At 31.9% G+C, this 21,988-nt stretch overlaps 1 protein-coding gene across 2 annotated transcripts; it reads left to right on the plus strand.

Annotated features, from left to right (window-relative positions):
* Window positions 1–8,153: 8,153 nt before the first annotated feature.
* LOC105051517 (outer envelope pore protein 37, chloroplastic) lies at window positions 8,154–20,007 on the plus strand. Of its 2 annotated transcripts, XM_010932003.4 has the most exons (7): window positions 8,154–8,688; window positions 10,327–10,473; window positions 13,498–13,587; window positions 14,212–14,382; window positions 14,520–14,614; window positions 18,342–18,462; window positions 19,707–20,007. In XM_010932003.4, the coding sequence occupies exons 1-7, from the start codon at window positions 8,302–8,304 to the stop codon at window positions 19,836–19,838; spliced, it is 1,143 nt and encodes a 380-aa protein (XP_010930305.1). In that variant the 5' UTR covers window positions 8,154–8,301; the 3' UTR covers window positions 19,839–20,007. The 2 variants fall into 2 exon arrangements, with proteins under 2 accessions (XP_010930305.1, XP_010930307.1); XM_010932005.4 differs by lacking the exon at window positions 10,327–10,473.
* Window positions 20,008–21,988: the final 1,981 nt, after the last annotated feature.

Below are 21,988 nucleotides of genomic sequence, written 5' to 3' on the forward strand. Positions count from 1 at the left end.
TTATCTTAATGGAAAGGTGGGAGCAAGATGAATCAAGAACTTGGTTCATCTCATCCCAAATGGTAAGTGCATGGGAAAAAAATTCAAAGGCAAATTAACTTTGAACATAAGCAATTCAATATTTTAAAGCAAAACACTCAAATAAAAAATTTTCATAATATATAAAAAATACATAAAAAATACAAGGTCAATACATAAGTAATTTCATGACAATTATTATAGTGCTTTAGCAATATTAATCGTATTTAGGAAATATTATTAAATTGGATCTAAGATTTAGGCAATATAATGGTTTTTAGGCAACCTTATATATAGGTAACACTATATATATTTGGCAATACAAAAAAAAAACATAAAAAATATAAGGTCAACTGGCAAATAATTTCATGCCAATTATTATAGTGCTTTAACAATATAATGATATTTAGGCAATGCTATAATGGTAGGTTATGATGCATGATAGATACAAACTTTTTTTATAACTTGGTCCCGTAGACTTTATAATTTTAAACAATATTATGCTTATCATAAAAGCTCTTAATTTTTATTAAATAAGCTTTTAATTTTTGATAAATATCCTACTAATTTGATGAGGGTAGAACTTAAATTCAAATCATTACTACCAACCCTTAATGACTTAACAACTTCATCCCATGAAATAAATTACTTCATTGGTTATAGTTTGGATACAGACTTATATAAGAATGAATTAAATACACACATAGATGAGAATAAAGTGGATGGAGGGAAAACTAACTGAGCTTGAAATATAATAAGAAACAAAAGTAAAATTTTAAATTTCATAGGATGAAGATGTTTTAATTTCTCAACGGAGCGGAATGCCGCATTGTCCTATCCCATCTCGGTAGTAGTCTTAATCATACATCTCAGTTGTTATTCTCCGTCTCTTTTTTTTTTTATCTTTCTTTTCTTATCTTTTTTTGTTGTTCTTCTTCTTTTCTTTGTTTTTTTTCTTTTCATCATCTTTTCTTCCTTTTTTTTTTTCTTTTTTTGTCTCTATGTACATGGATTTTAAAGTCTTGAAATCTTTTTTAATTCTATTTTCTTTTAGGAATAGAATGGGATGGTTGGGATGTACTCATCTCTTTACGACATAAAACTTTGAATGTAAGTACATTATTCTCTTCAACATGCATGAAATTTTATGCACATAATTATAATCTTTGAAGATAAATTTGTATCTTATCCAAATCTCATCATCATCTAATCATTTTTTTCTAAATTTATCTCAAGGCAAAGTCCAGTGGTTTGACAACTCATATAAAGTTTCTTGAGTCGTAAGCTTAGAATTGATTATAAGTTCGGCAAGTAAAGAATATGATGTACATAAATTGATGACCAACAATTATCTATCCCATTACTCTTTCTTTGAGACTACCATTCAATTTTTTCTTCAACAGGATTCTACCCATAGTTTTTTACAAAAACATATTAGGAACAAAATAAATGATTACGTAAATATGTAGCTTTGCATGAAGATATTGGGATGAAGGAGCTTCCATATGGATGCTAATTTAGATATTTCAAGGACAAATAGAAAATGACCTAATTGCCACTCAAGGTTTCTAAATCTTGATATCTAGTTATCTCAATGGACAGGTGGGAGCAAGATGAATCAAGAACTTGGTTCGTCTCATCCCAGATGGTAAGTGCAGGGGGAAAAAGTTCAAAGGCAAATTAATTTTGAACATAAGCAATTCAATATTTTAAAGCAAAACACTCAAATAAAAACTTTTCATAATATATAAAAAATACATAAAAAATACAAGGTCAATACATAAGTAATTTCATGACAATTATTATAGTGCTTTACCAATATTAATAGTATTTAAGAAACATTATTAAATTGGACCTAAGATTTAGGCAATATAATGGTTTTTAGGCAACCTTATATATAGGTAACACTATATATATTTGGCAATACAAAAAAAATACATAAAAAATACAAAGTCAACGGGCAAATAATTTCATGCCAATTATTATAATGCTTTAGCAATATAATGATATTTAGGCAATGCTATAATGGTAGGTTATGATGCATGATAGATACAAATTTTTTTTATAACTTGGTCCCATAGACTTTATAATTTTAAACAATATTATGCTTATCATAAAAGTTCTTAATTTTCATTAAGTAAGCATTTAATTTGTGATAAATACCATACTAATTTGATGAGGGTATAATTCAAATTCAAATCATTAATACCAGCTCTTAACGACTTAACAACTTTATCTCATGAAATAAATTACTTCATTGGTTATAGTTTGGATACAAATACTTATATAAAAATGAATTAAATACACACATAGATGAGAATAAAGTGGAGAGAGGGGAAGCTAACTGACATTAAAATATGATAAGAAATCAAAGTAAAATTTTAAATTTCATGGGATGAACATGTTTTAATTTTTTAATGAAACAAAATACCGCACTATCCTATCCCATCTCGGCAGTAGTCTTGGTCATACATCTCAGTCGATATTCTCCATCTCTTTTTTTTTTTGATTTTTTTATCTTTTTTTATCTTTTTCTTTTTTTTGTTATCTTTTTTTTGTTGTTCTTCTTCTTTTCTTTATTTTTTTTCTTTTCAACATCTTTTCTTCCTTTTCCTTTTTTTTTTCTTTTTGTCTCCCTATGTACATGGATTTTAAAGTCTCAATTTTTTTTTAATTTTATTTTCTTTTAGGAAAAGAATGAGATGGTTGGGATGTCCTCGTTCTTCTACAACATAAAACTTTGAATGTAAGTGCATTGTTCTCTTCAACATGCATAAAATTTTATGCACATGATTATAATCTTTGAAGATAAATTTGTATCTTATCCAAATCTCATCATCACTTAATTATTTTTTTCTAAGTTTATCTCAAGGCAAAGTCCAATGGTTTGACAACTCATATAAAGTTTCTTAAGTTATAAGCTTAGAATTGATTATAAGTTCGGCAAGTAAAGAATATGATGTACATAAATTAATGACCAACAATTATCTATCTCACTACTCTTTCCTTGAGACTGCCATTCAATTTTTTCTTCGACAGGATTCTACCCATAGTTTTTATAGAAACATATTAGGAACAAAATAAATGATTACATAAATGTGTAGATTTGCATGAAGATATTGGGATGAAGGAGCCTCCATAATTTAGATATTTCAGAGATAAATAGAAAATGACCTAATTGCCACTCAAGGTTTTTAAATCTTGATATCTAGTTATCTCAATGGACAGGTGGGAGCAAGAAGAATCAAGAACTTGGTTCATCTCATCCCAAATGGTAAGTGAATGGGGAAAAAGTTCAAAGGCAAATTAACTTTGAACATAAGCAATTCAATATTTTAAAGCAAAATACTCAGATAAAAACTTTTCATAACATATAAAAAACACATAAAAAATACAAGGTCAATACATAAATAATTTTATGACAATTATTATAGTGCTTTAGCAATATTAATGGTATTTAGGAAACATTATTAAATTGAACCTAAGATATAGGCAATATAATGGTTTTTAGGCAACCTTATATATAGGTAACACTATATATATTTGGCAATACAAAAAAAATACATAAAAAATATAAGGTCAATGGGAAAATAATTTCATGCCAATTATTATAGTGCTTTAGCAATATAATGATATTTAGGCAATGCTATAATGGTAGGTTATGATGCATGATAGATATAAACTTTTTTTATAACTTGGTCCCATAGATTTTATAATTTTAAACTATATTATGCTTATCATAAAAGCTCTTAATTTTCATTAAATAAGCATCTAATTTTTTGATAAATACCATACTAATTTGATGAGGGTAGAACTCAAATTCAAATCATTAGTATCAACCCTTAATGACTTAACAACTTCATCTCATGCAATAAATTACTTCATTGGTTATAGTTTGGATACAGACACTTATATAAGAATAAATTAAATACACACATAGATGAGAATAAAGTGGAGGGAGGGGAAGCTAACTGAGCTTGAAATATAATAAGAAACAAAAGTAAAATTTTAAATTTCGTGGGATGAAGATATTTTAATTTCTCAACGAAATAGAACGCCGCACTGTCCTATCCCATCTCGGCAATAGTCTTGGTCATACATCTCAATCGATATCCTCCATCTTTTTCTTTTTTATCTTTTATCTTTTATCTTTTATTTTTATCTTTTATTTTTATCTTTTTTTATTATTTTTCTTCTTTTCTTTGTTTTTTTCTTTTCATCATCTTTTCTTCCTTTTCTTTTTTTTTCTTTTTCTTTTTGTCTCCCTATGTACATGGATTTTAAAGTCTCGAAATCTTTTTTGATACGATTTTTTTTTAGAAATAGAACGGGATGGTTGGGATGTCCTCATTTCTCTATGACATAAGTACATTGTTCTCTTCAACATGCATGAAATTTTATGCACATAATTATAATCTTTGAAGATAAATTTGTATCTTATCCAAATCTCATCATCACCTAATCAATTTTTTTTTAATTTATCTCAAGACAAAGTCTAGTGGTTTGACAACTTATATAAAGTTTCTTGAGTCGTAAGCTTAGAATTGATTATAAGTTCGGCAAGTAAAGAATATGATGTACATAAATTGATGACCAACAATTATCTATCCCACTACTCTTTCTTTGAGACTACCATTCAATTTTTTCTTCAACAGGATTCTACCCATAGTTTTTTACAAAAACATATTAGGAACAAAATAAATGATTACGTAAATATGTAGCTTTGCATGAAGATATTGGGATGAAGGAGCTTCCATATGGATGCTAATTTAGATATTTCAAGGACAAATAGAAAATGACCTAATTGCCACTCAAGGTTTCTAAATCTTGATATCTAGTTATCTCAATGGACAGGTGAGAGCAAGATGAATCTAGAACTTGGTTCGTCTCATCCCAGATGGTAAGTGCAGGGGGAAAAAGTTCAAAGGCAAATTAACTTTGAACATAAGCAATTCAATATTTTAAAGCAAAACACTCAAATAAAAATTTTTCATAATATATAAAAAATACATAAAAAATACAAGGTCAATACATAAGTAATTTCATGACAATTATTATAGTGCTTTACCAATATTAATAGTATTTAAGAAACATTATTAAATTGGACCTAAGATTTAGGCAATATAATTATTTTTAGGCAACCTTATATATAGGTAACACTATATATATTTGGCAATACAAAAAAAATACATAAAAAATACAAAGTCAACTGGCAAATAATTTCATGCCAATTATTATAGTGCTTTATTTATCAATATAATGATATTTAGGCAATGCTATAATGGTAGGTTATAATGCATAATAGATACAAACTTTTTTTATAACTTGGTTCCGTGGACTTTATAATTTTAAACAATATTATGCTTATCATAAAAGCTCTTAATTTTCATTAAGTAAGTATTTAATTTTTGATAAATACCATACTAATTTGATGAGGATAGAACTCAAATTCATATCGTTAATACCAACCCTTAATGACTTAACAACTTTATCTCATGAAATAAATTACTTCATTGGTTATAATTTGGATACAAACACTTATATAAGAATGAATTAAATACACACATAGATGAGAATAAAGTGGAGATAGGGGAAGCTAACTGAGCTGAAAATATGATAAAAAAGCAAAGTAAAATTTTAAATTTCATGGGATGAACATGTTTTAATTTTTCAACAAAATGGAATGCCGCACTATCCTATCCCATCTCGGCAGTAGTCTTTGTCATACATCTCAGTCGATATTCTCCATCTCTTTCTTTTTTTTTCTTTTTTTTTTTCTTTTATCTTTTTTTTTTCTTATCTTTTTTTGTTGTTCTTCTTCTTTTCTTTGTTTTTTTTCTTTTCATCATATTTTCTTCCTTTTCTTTTTTTTTCTTTTTCTTTTTCTTTTTGTCTCCCTATGTACATGGATTTTAAAGTCTCGAAATCTTTTTTGATTCTATTTTCTTTTAGGAATAGAACTGAATGGTTAGGGTGTCCTCATTCCTCTACGACATAAAACTTTGAATGTAAGTCCATTGTTCTCTTCAACATGCATGAAATTTTATGCACATATTCTAATACTAATTGATAATATTACTAAATTAATAATGCGAAATCTTTGAAGGTAAATTTGTATTTTATCCAAATCTCATCATCACCTAATCATTTTTTCCTAAATTTATCTCAAGGCAAAGTCTAGTGGTTTGACAACTCGTATAAAGTTTCTTGAGTCGTAAGCTTAGAATTGATTATAAGTTTGGCAAGTAAAGAATATGATGTGCATAAATTGATGACCTACAATTATCTATCCCACTACTCTTTCTTTGAGACTACCATTCAATTTTTTCTTCGACAGGATTCTACCCATAGTTTTTACAAAAACATATTAGGAACAAAATAAATGATTACATAAATGTGTAGATTTGCATGAAGATAGTGGGATGAAGGAGCCTCCATAAGGATGCTAATTTAGATATTTCAGAGACAAATAGAAAATGACCTAATTGCTACTCAAGGTTTGTAAATCTTGATATCTGGTTATCTCAATGGACAGATGGGAGCAAGATGAATCAAGAACTTGGTTCATCTCATCCCAAATGGTAAGTTCATGGAGAAAAAGTTCAAAGGTAAATTAATTTTGAACATAAGCAATTCAATATTTTAAAGCAAAACACTCAAATAAAAATTTTTCGTAACATATAAAAAACACATAAAAAATACAAGGTCAATACATAAGTAATTTCATAACAATTATTATAGTGCTTTAGCAATATTAATCATATTTAGGAAACATTATTAAATTGGGCCTAAGATTTAGGCAATATAATGGTTTTTAGGCAACCTTATATATAGGTAACACTATATATATTTAGCAATACAAAAAAAAATACATAAAAAATATAAGGTCAATGGGCAAATAATTTCATGCCAATTATTATAGTGCTTTAGCAATATAATGATATTTAAGCAATGCTGTAATGGTAGGTTATGATGCATGATAGATATAAACTTTTTTTTATAACTTGGTCCTATAGACTTTATAATTTTAATCAATATTATGCTTATCATAAAAGCTCTTAATTTTCATTAAATAAGTGTTTAATTTTTGATAAATACCATACTAATTTGATGAGGGTAGAATTCAAATTCAAATCATTAGTACCAACCCTTAATGACTTAACCACTTCATCTCATGCAATAATTTACTTCATTTGTTATAGTTTGGATACAGACATTTATATAAGAATGAATTAAATACACATTTAGATGAGAATAAAGTGGATGGAAGGGAAGCTAACTGAGCTTGAAATATGATAAGAAACAAAAATAAAGTTTTAAATTTTATGGGATGAAGATATTTTAATTTCTCAATAGAACAGAATGCTGTACTGTCCTATCCCATCTCAGCAGTAGTTTTGGTCATACATCTCAGTCGATATTCTCCATCTTTTTTTTTTCTTTATTTTTTTCTTTTATTTTTTTTCTTTTCTTATCTTTTTTTTGTTATTCTTCTTCGTTTCTTTTTTTTTTCTTTTCATCATCTTTTTTTTTTTTTTTTTTTTTCTTTTTCTTTTTGTCCCACTATATACATGGATTTTGAAGTCTCGAAATCCTTTTTGATTCTATTTTCTTTTAGAAATAGAATGGGATGGTTGGGATGTCTTTATTCCTTTACGACATAAAACTTTGAATGTAAGTACATTATTTTCTTCAACATGCATGAAATTTTATACGCATAATTATTATCTTTAAAGATAAATTTGTGTCTTATCCAAATCTCATCATCATCTAATCATTTTTTTCTAAATTTATCTCAAGGCAAAGTCCAATAGTTTGACAACTCATATAAAGTTTCTTGAGTTGTAAACTTAGAATTGACTATTAGTTCAGCAAGTAAAAAATATGATGTACATGAATTGATGACCAATAATTATCTATCTCACTATTTTTTTCTCGAGACTATCACTCAATTTTTTCTCCGACTTATCATCATTCAATTTGATCTCAACCCTCGTTTGCCCATTTAGAGAGAGAAAGAGCAGGGACCAAAAGAAAACATGTTAGGCCTCAGATTGGACCAAAATGTCATTATCCCCAAAACTTCCAAAACCACCTCTCTCCCCCCTTCTCCAAAGTCTCCCTCTCCAACGCCCTTGGTTCAAAAGGATCCAAAACCTCTTTCCGCTCTTCCCAGCCTCCTATTCAAACAATTTTTATAGCAACAAATAACAAATTCAAAATAAAAAGACGAAAAAAAAACACTAGATTCCTCCCCTCTCGTCTCTCTTCGTTCTTCTCGTCATGGGCGACCCAATCCCTCCAATCCCTAACCCTAATACGCCCCAATCGCCGCCGTCGTCCCTCCCGCCACCGGCGACGGCGCCGCTGCCCCCTTCTTCCGGCCGGCGCTTCTTCTCTGTCCCCCGGCCCGCGATCCGGGTGACGTCGGAGTTCGACAGCGACAGCTCAGTGTTCTTCCACAAGGTCTCCTGCCAGCTCTTTGACCGCCTCGCCAAGCTCAAGCTCTCCTTCCAGAACGATCCCAGCGGCGAGATCGCCTTCCCCCAGTTCGGCTTCCTTACCAAGCACTTCGCCGTCCTCTACGACCTCGAGTCCCGCAACGCCCTCCTCAGGGGCTCCTTCGATCTCGCCAACTTCCTGCAAGTCCGGGCCACCCACGATGTCAAGGTCCGTCTTTTGATCCTCCCTTCGTCCTTCTGTTTCATAAAGATCGCTTCTTGACTTTTTTCTCCGTTGTTTTGATCACCTGGCAATTGAATTGAATCATCTGCAGTTCAGTTTTCTTCTGCATTACTTGTCTGAATGATAATCTGGTTTGGTAATCTCTCATGAAATTTAGATGGAGTAACTGAAGGCAGGAATATGACGGTGTGATGCCATGGAAGTGAGAGATATAGCGGTAGAATGTATCGACCTCTGCAAATTACAGGCCTAGTTCCCCCATTTTCATTTCCTTTCCATCAGTAATACCACGGACTAAGCAAAGCAATAGATGTTGGGCAAGGATAAATTTGCGGTTGAGAGGTTTGATCAATTGATAAAACTGAGGTATTACTGGAGATCAACAAGGTGGAAGAGGAAGGGCTTAGGTGGGAAATGGGTTTCTATATCAAAGTGTTGACAGGGAGCTCCTCTTGTGTGCATTCTAGGAACAGTCTTTAGAAGGCAGCTGGGCGACTGTGAAGGCCTTGGTAGGCCCACGCTGCCCTACTTGAGGCTAAGCTGCTGAAGCAGAATCTACATGCAGTGACCTGGTTGCCACGGTTGCCTAAGCGGGCTGCCTGTTCTTACGTAGGCAGACATTTCTACTTTCACTATCTTTTGAGGTGGGGTAGCTGGGTAGTTATGATCTGCACTCTCTCTCTCTCTTTCTCTCTCGTTTGTGTTCTACAAGGTTGGGGGGTGAATATGATATGAGGGGATTTAAGAAACTTGTTGATGTTACTTTATTGAAATTTTAGGAAATCTTCACATGCCAGTTTAACATTTTGGGGTCATTGTCATCAGGAATTGTCAGGGGGAGATCGTTTTGTGTTTCTGATAGCTTGAGAGCAAATAACTATGTTGAGCTAAAACTTAAAGTGCTTTGGTCTGTGCTGAATGACTCAATGGATAATTGTTGAGGCTATGTGTTAGCAACAGAGGAAGTAAAGGTATATTCCATGGAGGAATGCGCTTGTGAGGCACATTTAATAGGAGGGAGTAGGTAGTGGATAGAAGTTATTGTTTTTTGTGCTCATAGTGCTGCCATATTGACCTCCCATTATCTAGTCTATGTTGATAAACTCAAGTATTGCTTTCTTCATTACTTTTGTGGTGGTAACTCTTGATTAGATAATATTGGATAAGCTGTAGGTAACATCAAATAAGTAAGCTCTTATCTTTTCTCTTGGAGCTTTGTCAAATCATGTAATTGTATATTAAAGAATTTTATAAATTTGCATCACCATTTTATATATACGACTTAATTTTGTGATATGTAAAACTTTCCAAAGCAGTTATATCATGATGTTTTCCCTCACAAACCCTTATATAATTTGTCTTGGCTTATTATGGCCCATAAGCATCAAAAGTTCTCTTGGTCCTTCATATCTCACTCATCTTATGATTAAACTGTAGAATAGGTTTAAGGTTGTCATATTCTATTTCATTCTTTATTTCCTCTTACTATAGAAGTTCTTCATAATCTATGCTACTATAAAAGTTCTTCATAATCTATTCCCTTCTAACTTTCCTCCCGAAATTGTAGCTGTTGTTTAAAGAAAAACTTGTGCAATTATTTTTATAAGACTGCTTATGTTTCAGACCGATCAGATTGGAGAGCCAGACTATCTTCACATAGGCTGTTCAACACAGTGTTTGTCTATATCTTGCACTTTTGAAAATAGCAAGTCTGTTCTTTCTTGCATTCACTTGGGCAGTTGCTTCTTATTGAAGTATCACCATAGAAAGGTGCGTGCTTTGTATTGTATACAACCCCCATCTCTCAGAGAGAGAGAGAGAGATTGAATTTTATCACATCCAGACAAATGGTGTCATCTGATAACTGTTAGGTTATACAACATACACAACTGTGAAACTTAATTTTGTAGCATACTTTAGTTACTCGATTATATTCAAGGTTACATGTTCATAATATAAGGTTTCTGTTGCAATGGGCTTGGTTGACATTTTCATTCTTTGTTTATGCTTATCGAGTTCTTTATAGGCATCATGTTTATCAGTTTAGTTCGAACAACTCTCATTTATTTCATGTTTATATGTGAACAATTTTTTGCTCTTGCAAAGACCAAAAACCATTAACACGAGACTTTGTTTTATTAAGTGCACTAAAAAGCTGGCATACTAAATGCCATTCTTTTTGGCAAATGGGATAAGTGGAGGAGACTGACGTTTGTTTGCATTAAGACATCCAGTGACAAACTTGCCTGTGAAAGTCCTTTCAAGATGGATACTCTGATACTGTAGTTACATTTTTAAGCATCATTGGCAACATTGAGCTAAAACTTATATCCACAATTGAGAAAGTTGAGTTACGAAACAGATAATGTGGCAACTGCAATATGTAAAAAATTACTAGTTTTCCTACTTTCAGATGCATAAATCTCATTAACCCAAAGTCCCATTTTATGGAGTTGTAAGTTTGAAGGTGTCTTTGTGATAATCATTTATAAACTAATTATCTACTTATGTTGCTCAGATACATTTTCTTGATTTTGGTATGAAATATTCTGATTTTTTTATAGCAATGCTACAGCTGTTCCAATTTAAGATATTCATCACTTTTAGATAGGCTGCTAAAGATAATCCAGAACAGCACAAATCATCTACTTAAATAGGCAAAATATGGCATACCATTCCAATTGATTTTCAAAGTGGTGACATTTATTTGAGTGATTCATCTCAAAAGCTTCTATCTATCTGTATTAGAACTATGATAATGCATTCATCATTGTCTAAGTTTGATGCTGGAATTGCCCTTGCACACTTTGGCGCATTTTCCTCTGACATATATGCTGATTACTTTTGTTTCCATTTGTATGCATAAATTCAATTTTTGTTGCCTTTGTTAAACTTCATGGGTTAAAGTACCAAGCGACTTCTTGTTTCTTTTGCAATATTCACCTTAATGCATGCTCCTTAATTTAATTGCTTTAGATTTCCTTTTCTTTCTTTTTTTTAAAGTATTTTTTTTTGGAAATATAAACTGAACTTACTTCCTTATATCAACCAAAATGTTCGTATACCTTCAAGCATTTAAGTGATATGTTGAATTATCTTGTATGTCCAGAGGGAAGACCAACCTTTTTACTTTTAGGGCTACTGGCATAATAAAATCTTTGCCAAAAAACCATTTATCTTTACCTCCTCTTTGTCCCAGTGGGTAACGATCATATTCTGGCTAGCAACTCGCTTTAGCTCACATCAGTTTATTGATTTGCGTTGATTGATTTGCTTTTCCCATTCTGCTTAAAGATTCTACTCTCTGCTACAGCTTCAGCCCTAATCAAATTTTCAATAACTATTACAACTCCAGTGATGTCATTTTTGCAATTTCTTGTCATTTATTTTATGTAATTATGAACTTTTCAGATATATTTTGCTACTAAATGAGCAATGTAAATAATTAGCCAGACATGGATCACAGGCCATGCTCAACCTGCTTGGAGTATGAAATGGTTTACCACTTGTTTCTATCAAGGCCTTCATTGGTTCTAGGTAAAAGCTTTATTTTGAGCTTCATTCTTGTCAATTCAAGCAGACTCTTCCAGGCCCTCCATTAAGTTTCTATCCTAATGCAGGAACCACTGAGATAGGTTTACCTAGGGTGCCTTTGTTCTCATCATGCATAGCCATGCCATCTCTATTGGTTTTTTATAAGTTCATCCATTATTGATACAGCTTATGCATATGATAGAAAAATATGCTTCCAACTACTTGCTTTAGAAACCACAGAAGCCACTCTTATTAGTAATGCTTGTGCCTTAAGTTTCCTCTACAATTGTAATTGTATGCTGTTCTCTTGTTTTGTTAATTCATAAAAAGACCATAATAATTTTAGCACAAACTCATAAGATTTGGGTTAATCATTGGTAAATAATGACCTGATGACTTATTCATCTTGTTACAAGTAATTGCGAATAATGGTGGCTTCCTACAACTTTTTGCTGGGTGCATGTTTTTTATTATGCAATTTTATTTTACACACAAGTGGTTAAATGGTTTACTTTTAAATAGTCACTTTTTTTTTTCTGATTTGGTTGGTCTATTACAACCCAGAGAATGTTATGAGATTATATGGTGCAACTAGGAAGGGATTGACTTGGCTTAAACCAAAATTAAATGGAAAATGACTACTTAGGTCCCTGGTTTAAGATCAGTCTGAAATGAGACTATCTGCTTGATATGTTATTCTTTTCTTGCTTGCATAAAGTATGAAAAAAATTAACAGCTTGCTGGACGAGCGTTGGTGAAGTAAATATGAGATGCTTTTTGTGTTCTCCTCCACAAAAAGAGTCTTAATTACAATTTCTGAAGTGATATAACTATCTGAACTTTAGTAATCTCTTTGCATGCAAGGACCACCATTTAAGAGGTCCCTGTTGGTGGGAATAACTGAAAGTTTTGCTGATATATGCTTTTCCTCTTGTTGTCATTTGCTATAGAAAATTATTAGCAGGATAAAATTTATAATATGCTCGGCACATGAACCTTATTCTATTATAGAATGAAAGTGACAAGATCAATGATGTATATAATCTTGTAATGTGTGCTCGGTCTTTCAACTGGGAAATTTATAGTTATCATTGATTGGTGCCCATTTTTTTCTTCAAACTTTTTTGTGTGTTTTTTTTTAATTAAAGTGGGATGTCTGCCATGCAACATTGGTGTCTGCTCTGTAAAATATTTAATTGTACTATTATAATTCCCTTAAAACCATCTTACAGCTTTCTTACCTGTACTCTTGTTTCTCAGGAGCAACAAGGAGAAGTGGCAATGGTAGCAAGCCTGGCTAATCCATCATATAAACTGGAATTGTCTTCTTTGGTTCCGTCGGTGGGATTGGTGAGTGTAGCGAGGTGGTTGTATGAAGAGATAAATATTGTAAGACTGTCCAGAACAAAACAAAGGCAGAAGTGCTTTTCTCCTTAATTAAAAATGTTAATCAGTTCATGGCATTTCCTTTAGTAGAATTTTAAAATTCTCTCGATTTATTTCAAAGCTGTTTGAGCTATGAGTATCAGAACCTCGATAATGATTTTCTATCTGGGATGCTGCAACCACCCCTCGAACTTGCTGTCCTCATTGTTTGCCATGTTGATCTGCAATCACACATTTACCACTCTCCTATTTCCTGATAAATCTGTCTATTATTCATCAATTTAGACAACCACCAAAAGGGTATATCTTTTTCTTTTGTTACATTATATTATCTTTAACATAGACTCCTACCATTCACACTTCCTAAATCCTTTGTGAACTCTCTTACCAGCTTAGACTCTTATATCTGCTCTCACTGCCACTCTGATTTAGTTATATTAGTCATGATTGCTGGATCCAGTTTATGCTTTGATTTCCAGATCTATAGTCTGCATATATACTTGAGCAGTTTCCTTCATAGACAAGTTAGAAGAAGTTCCTTGTTGCACATATAGCGACTGACATAATGACAATAAATTTTTTATGCAGCCAAGAGCAACTATTCATTTTCCCCTTGGTGAAGTATCAGTTGAGGAGAAGAAAACTGAGGAAGTTGAGAACGTACTATCAGTAAATGGGATTTTGAAAAGTCATATGTTGAATGGAGTTTGTACTGCATTATATAAGGACAATGATTTGAACCTAAGATACTGTTATAAGGTGATCATTGTGAACACTTTGTTCTTTACTTTTATGCAATATATTTTGGAAATTATTTTTTGAAATAATTTAAGTTCCATTTCACATCTTACAGGAAACTATCTTGAATGTATATTTTTAAATTTGTTTTATGGTAGGATGAGGAAATGTCATTTATTCCCAGTGTCTCCTTACCTTCAAATGCCCTATCCTTTGCATTCAAACGGCGTTTCAGTCCTTCAGACAAATTAAGGTTTGCCATATATCTTTGTTCATCAATTTCCTTTTAAAACATATAACTTGATTTCATATTTATGTTATGTTCTTATAATGATATTTTATATTTTATGTCACTATCTATGTAGCTTGAAATTTGTATAGCTTGCAAATTTTTGGAAAAAACAAATTTAAAAGAATCTCTAGCATGTTTATGTTACCCACTCCTAGTAACATCCATGATAGGTCATGTATATCAGTTTTTCGTAAACTATTATCACTTTTGACTAGTACATTATCTTGGGTTGCGTACTTTCACTTTTTATCATTTTCATTATGTTTGAAGTATGCATATGTTGTAGATATTGTTTTGTCTTTGAGAATGGTACCATCACATATTGTTTTATTAGATAGTACCGACATAAAACACAAGGGGATTAATGGGCTTTTCTTCCCAATTGGCCCCCATCCCCCCAAAGAAAAGACTCTAGGGTGCAAAAGGTGTATGCATTCACACACTTGGGCCTGTGGGACCTGAATTTGCTGAAGGAATATGCAAACAAAGGATGTTAAAGAGGTAAGGCATCTACATTCTATAGCAAAGAAACAAAGTTTCATAATTTTGCACCCTTGGGATGCCTAGATATCAAAATTTTTTGTAGCAACAAGAACAAAATATGAGAGCATTTTAATATGTCGGACCATAAGAAATTAAATATAGCATGAACATATGAATCAGCATTTGTAAGTGATAATTTGGGAGAGGAATGCTATGAACATTGTTAAAAAAAAATTTCTTGATTTTTGTTTGCTAAGATCTTATATGACAATAAATAAAAACATTTAAGGTGATGATAGCCCAATAGGTTTTAGGTACTTTGCTTCATTTGCGCTTATAAATTGACTATATTTTGATGATAATCATTATTCCATCATCTTTCAAGCCTTTTCCTGTCAATTGTGAGGCCATTTATTGAGCGCAATAAGTTGAGAACACTCCATGGAAGAATTGAAGAAATTTACTACTAGTTGTCAACGGACATCAACCTCTAGAAATGGGTAAAGTAGTATACTGTTAATACTATATGATGCTAATATATTGTTTTTAATATGGAAAAATCTTTTTTTTTTTTACTTGTTAGATTAAGGCGGTATAGTAGCAAATTTTTTTGCATACAGTGCATGCACATTAAGTGCATTGCCACTTATGAATCCTATGTTCGTTGTGTATGTACTATGTTATATCCATATTACCATATGATGATAATATACTTGTATGTAACATGGAAACATTAAACATATTTTTACTTGTTAAATTAAGCTGGTAAAGTAGCCAGTTGTATTGTGTACGGTGCACACACATTAAGTGCATTGCTGCTTATGAATCCTATCATTCTGTGTATGTACTATGTTATATACATAATACTACATGATGATAATGTACTTGTCTTTAATATGGAAACATTAAACATATTTTGCTTTTTAAATTAAGTTTCTAAAGTAGCCAATTGTATTGCTTATGAATCCTATCACTCTGTGTATGTATATGTTTCGCGCGGCGCGCACACACACACACACTATAGGTAATGCCTTTCTTATTGTTTGTTGGCACCTATAAAAGTATATAATGCTATGCTTTAGTTAGATGTAACATGTGTCTAACAATACCTTCATAAAATTTGTAATATCAGAGCTTGGATTAATATTCTCAAACCTTTGTGAAGCTTTGAGGATCACATGTTATTGGCTAATCCTTTACTAGCCTTTAGCATCTCATCGAGTGCTCAATGGCACCGAGAACATTTTACACCAGCATCTCAGAATCAAACAAAAATATAGGGGTTTGTTTGCATAATATTTTGCTTATTCACAGCCTTTGTTCATTGAATTGATCTCTCCAGGGGAAAAAATAAAAAAGACTAGATTCCTCTGAAACATTGTATTAATGCCAGAAAGTCTTTCCAGATGTTCTTGTCACCATTCATTCTAGGAAATTAGGAATAATGGTTAGACTTCCATAGTTCCGTTTTGTTTTCATGTTCATATGGTCTTTTGGAATCTTTCCCAGGATTAATGATTCTAACAATTTGTCTATTTTTTGTCTGAGCTAAGCTAGCCAGTTTCTTTCCCTGATTATTTTATGATTAAGACATACAGAAAACATCTTTATTTGGTCCTTTGCATTTTCATTATGTTGGAGCCCCTTTGTTTTTAATTATAGAGATCCTTAGCACTTCTTTCTGCATGAGACTTGATCATATCTGTTTTGTCATCTTATATGCACCAAATAATTGGCCTATAACATCAGCATCGCTTGGATCTTTATTGTGGTCCACATAGCTTCAGGAATATCTGTCTGCTTTATATGCATTGACCTCGGGCTTTCACAGAACTATTTCCTTGTTTTAGGACATCTTCCATGAGAGACATACATTTTCACCATGTTGCAGAGTGTCTTGGCTTGCTTCCCATCAAAATTGCAATATTGCACACATCCTTTTTTTTTTTTTTCCTAATCATATTCCTTTGTTTGCATTGAGTTGCTTCATTCGGTCATACTTGATCAACTAGGTTGTCATATGCTGTCGGTTAGCTTTGCTAACACCATGTTCCTTATTAGAGTATGTCATTATTGAACTTGTAAATCAATATTCTAAGGCTACCATTCCTGAGGTTCACTAGATAAGTGTGAAACATCACTAATGGTTTCCTTTCAAGCTGGAATCACATTCTCTGTAACCAATCAGTTTGCCATCATTTCTTGCTTTTCTGGTGAATGGTTCAGGAATGCTTGGCTTCTTCCGATACCATTTGAGCTTTCCTTTTAACATGCCTTGGTATTAGTGGAAACACATCGTGTACTCTAGGAGATGCATTAGCACTTCTCTGATCAATTATCCCAGATTAATGGTTATGCATCAAGATCATCCTATGGACTCAACATCTTGGCAACTAAATAATTAAATTGTAGTTTTTACTTGTACTAATTATGCTCTGCTACTATTGTTCTCTATCTCCATTAGTGGAAATACTTCTGTAGTGTATATGATTAGTCTGTCTTTTGCATTATGAATTCTTGGTGGCTGATCCACTTGGAGTTTTTCTCTTGTGAAAATGAATAATTGGGAGGGGTTGATGGTTTGCATACAATACAACACGATCATGTGTATAAGGTAGCTAATTAAATATTGTTTCATTTTTTTTCAAGAACTTGTACATAAATTGGGCATTAAAGAGACTATACATGAGTCATACACTAGCATCTTTATGTTATGGTATTCTAGATGTGAGGTGTTAAACACTTGTAATTTTGCATGTTTGGTTTGATGCGCTATCGATGTTGTGCTCAAGTTTTCATACAGTATATTGTAATATGTGCAGCATTTCGCATTATGGTGACATTGAAGTATATCGGGAAATAGTTTAAAATATTGGTTAGATTTTTTATTATGAAAACCATAATTATCTTACCATAGAGAGAGAGAGAGAGAGAGAGAGAGAGAGAACTATGAGAACTGCTGTATTATCTGTACTAATAGCATATGAAGATCATTTAGCAATATGGTAGAGCTTAATTTATTTTAGAATGTTATGCATGCTCTTTATCTTTCATACTATTTATTAGTCCTATTATATGCTGTTAGTGATTTTGAGCGTGTGCTTTTATGGTCGTCATATTTCCTAATCTATTCTTTACCATGTATAATTTTTAGATTTCAATTTTTTTTTTCATACAAATGTTTATCTGTTTTGTTTCCTTCCAGCTACTGGTACCACTTTGACTCCAGTGAGTGGAGTACAGTTTATAAGCACACCATTGGTAAGGACCTTAAATTTAAAGCTGGTTATGATTCTGGTGTGCGACTTGGATGGGCATCTCTTTGGGTAAGTTCACTGTAGCTTGTTACCTCCTTTAAAATTAGCATATACTCGTAAAAGAAATGGGGAGTAAAAAGTTAATATTCTTGATCAAAAGATAGCTCGATCTAATGTGACTTGGCATATTATATAGACCTAGCTCGCGCCGCGCGCGCGCGCACACACACACACACATATATACACACATATATATATACATATATATACACACATATATATACATATATAGATACACACACACACACACACACACATATATATATACATACATATACATATATATATATACACATATATATACACATATACATATACATATATATATATATATATATATATATATATATATATATATATATATATATATATATATATATATATATATATGGATATATGTATATATATATATATGTATATGATATATGTATGTATATGTATATGGATATATGTATTACATATATATACACATATACATATACATACATATATCCATATACATATACATACATATATCCATATACATATATATATATATACATATATCCATATATATATATATATATATATATATATATATGTATGTATGTATGTATATGATATGCATATGTATGTATGTATATGCATATGCATATTATATCTATATGGATATGCATATATATATGTATATGCATATGTATATCTATATGGATATGCATATATATATATGTATATGCATATTATATCTATATATATGGATATGCATATATATATATACATATATATACATATGCATATATCCATATATATGCATATGCATATATGCATATATATATATAATATGGATATGCATATATATATCTATATATATGGATATGCATATATATATACATATGCATATATCCATATATATATATATATATATATATATATATATATATATAACACACACGATATATACGTATAGCGTATATACATATAGCGTATATAGATATATGTATACGCATATATACATTTATGCATATATACATATATACATATGCATGTGCGTGCGTGCGTGCATGTATATCTGTGTTGTGTGTGTGTGTGTGTGTGATGCACATATGCATATGCAATGCATATATATATATATATGCATACATACATACATACATACATACATACAGACAACATACATACATAATTATATGTGTGTGTGTGTGTGTGTGTGTGTGTGTGTGTTTTAGTTGCATAAGACAGATAAATGAACTGTTTGACTGCAATTCTGTTTTAAGGTTGGAGAGGAAGAAGGCAAAACAAAAACCGCCCCTATGAAGATGAAAGTTCAATTCATGCTCCAAGTCCCTCAAGATGATATTGGTAACTCAATTTTCATGTTCCGGGTGAAGAAGAGGTGGGACTTCTAGTTCTTCTGTCCTCCTTTTGTTTTAACAAGATGAGGTATGCATATTGGAAGTCGGGCCTTTGTTGTATCAAATGTTGGGGCTACAACATGTGACTGGTATATAAATTCTGTGATTGCCTTGTTTCATGGCCATACTTTTTTTGATTATAAATGTCAATTTTTGATACCAAGTCTGAAACCTCATATAGGAAACTGTGGTCTAATTAACTCACCAAATTAACACATGCTGCATGATCTTCAAAAAACTTCATTTAGCAGCATCTATTTTGATGTGCGGACAGGCCTCATTTTGCTGGGTCATCATAATTGATTAGCCTGTTATCTTACATTTATGGTTGCAAACAGATATTGTAAGCCAAGGTCTGTTATGGACAATTATGTCCATATTTTCCTCAAACAGAAACCACAGCACAAGGCTCTTATTTTAAATTGATTTTTTTTTTTGGTGAAAAATCATATGGTAAATTTGTTTCAAAGGGGAGATCCCTGGTAGGTGGGGTGCTATGTCTCGAGTCTGGATTAATTTGTGAATGTATATGCAATGATCCAATAAGCTTGCTGATTCGCTTTCCATTATTGTCATTGAAGAGCATGACTTGGTGAAGGCCTTCTTTTTATTCTGATGCAAATTAGAATTTCGAAGTCCTGCTTGCCATGAGCTACTTTGCTTTACATATACTTTAAACATGCTTGGAAAAGCTTCCTGGCCTCCTTATGATATATTATTTCAATCTAGTCAATGAAAGTTTTCGCATTTTCAATTGCTTTTAAACTGACTTCTTAATACAGTTTATTTTGAACCTCAAATGAAACGCCAGTGCTGAGAGCGAGCTTCCGTTCATTATATTTTTAATTTCGTGGGGTCCCAGCATGTGACGTGATCCATCTTTTTTATTTTTGAGCAAACATGTGCTGCATCATACAATTGACAGCTTTCTTAATTCTTCTGATGGCTAGTTGTTTGGGAGGAATGCTGACCAAATGAAGGTTGCGTTTAGAGTTATTAAACGTTCTCAGATTTGCATTGTTTTTGAGAGTTCATATTTGCGTTGTTTTCATTATTTATTGGCTCCCTCCTCACCTCCCAGTTATTTATATAATTTGTATTCAGAACCTGTTTCTCGCTCGCTTTTCCTTTTTTCTGGGATTTGCTGGGGTTATGGCTGATGCATGGCAAATGAATTAAGAAGAGACCATCTTCTGTAAGTAGGAACCTCAAAATGAAATAATTGGGTTGGGCTTTGTATATATAGGTGTTGACCCTGTGCTAACCATTATTATCCTTTTCTGAGAATTATTAAGAAAGTACAAATAAAAAGAAAAAAAAATCCAGGAATAAGGCATTCTTTTTTCTTAGCTGTGGTCAATGTTGGCTTCGTTTCTTTGGCCTTTTATAGTCTAGTATGAACTCATCGTAATTAATTCTAATGAAAGGTATGCTTTGATTGTTCTGATGAGCTGGTGAAATATCACTATATGGCGGTCTCTTGACCAGAAGTTGGATCCCTTATATTTATATCCTAGTTGGTGCCAACTTCTTGCCAGCTTTTAATGCCATGCCGTGGAAGAAAATAATAGAGAAGGAATCCATCAGCTCTCTACGCGTTTGATGAGACCGGGCACCTGAAAGAAATGGCTGGTGGCTGAGGCTCTGGACTCTTATTGCTTATAATGTATGCCACCATTGGGGGCTTGCACAGCACAATGCGAGTAATTAACCTAAAAATTCCTTCCATTCCACATGGTCATCTCCTCCCATCTCTGCCTGATTTGTAGGTAAACTTTTTAAGTTGGGAAAATTAACTTTAGTGGAAAGCACTCTAGCATGTTTATACTTCCCAATAAGTCTTAAGAGCTTGCATTGACATTATGCTACCCAAATTAGTATCAAATCAAATTCCCAAAATAAAAAAAAAAAAAGAAAAAAGCAGCACTGTAGTCGTGTTTAGAGTGCCCAAATCGGCATCATTGATTTATATACAATTGTTGATTAAAATAATAATTCCTTAAACAAATAATATCTTTACTTGTTTTCAAATAATTTTTGATATTTTATTTTTTTATATTTACGTAACACATGCATGTGTATATCTATTTATATATCTATCTATACATACATATATGTATGTATGTATCCATAAACCCTCACGC

The sequence above is a fragment of the Elaeis guineensis genome, chromosome 9, assembly GCF_000442705.2.
Source record: "Elaeis guineensis isolate ETL-2024a chromosome 9, EG11, whole genome shotgun sequence".
Classification (NCBI taxonomy): Eukaryota; Viridiplantae; Streptophyta; class Magnoliopsida; order Arecales; family Arecaceae; genus Elaeis; species Elaeis guineensis.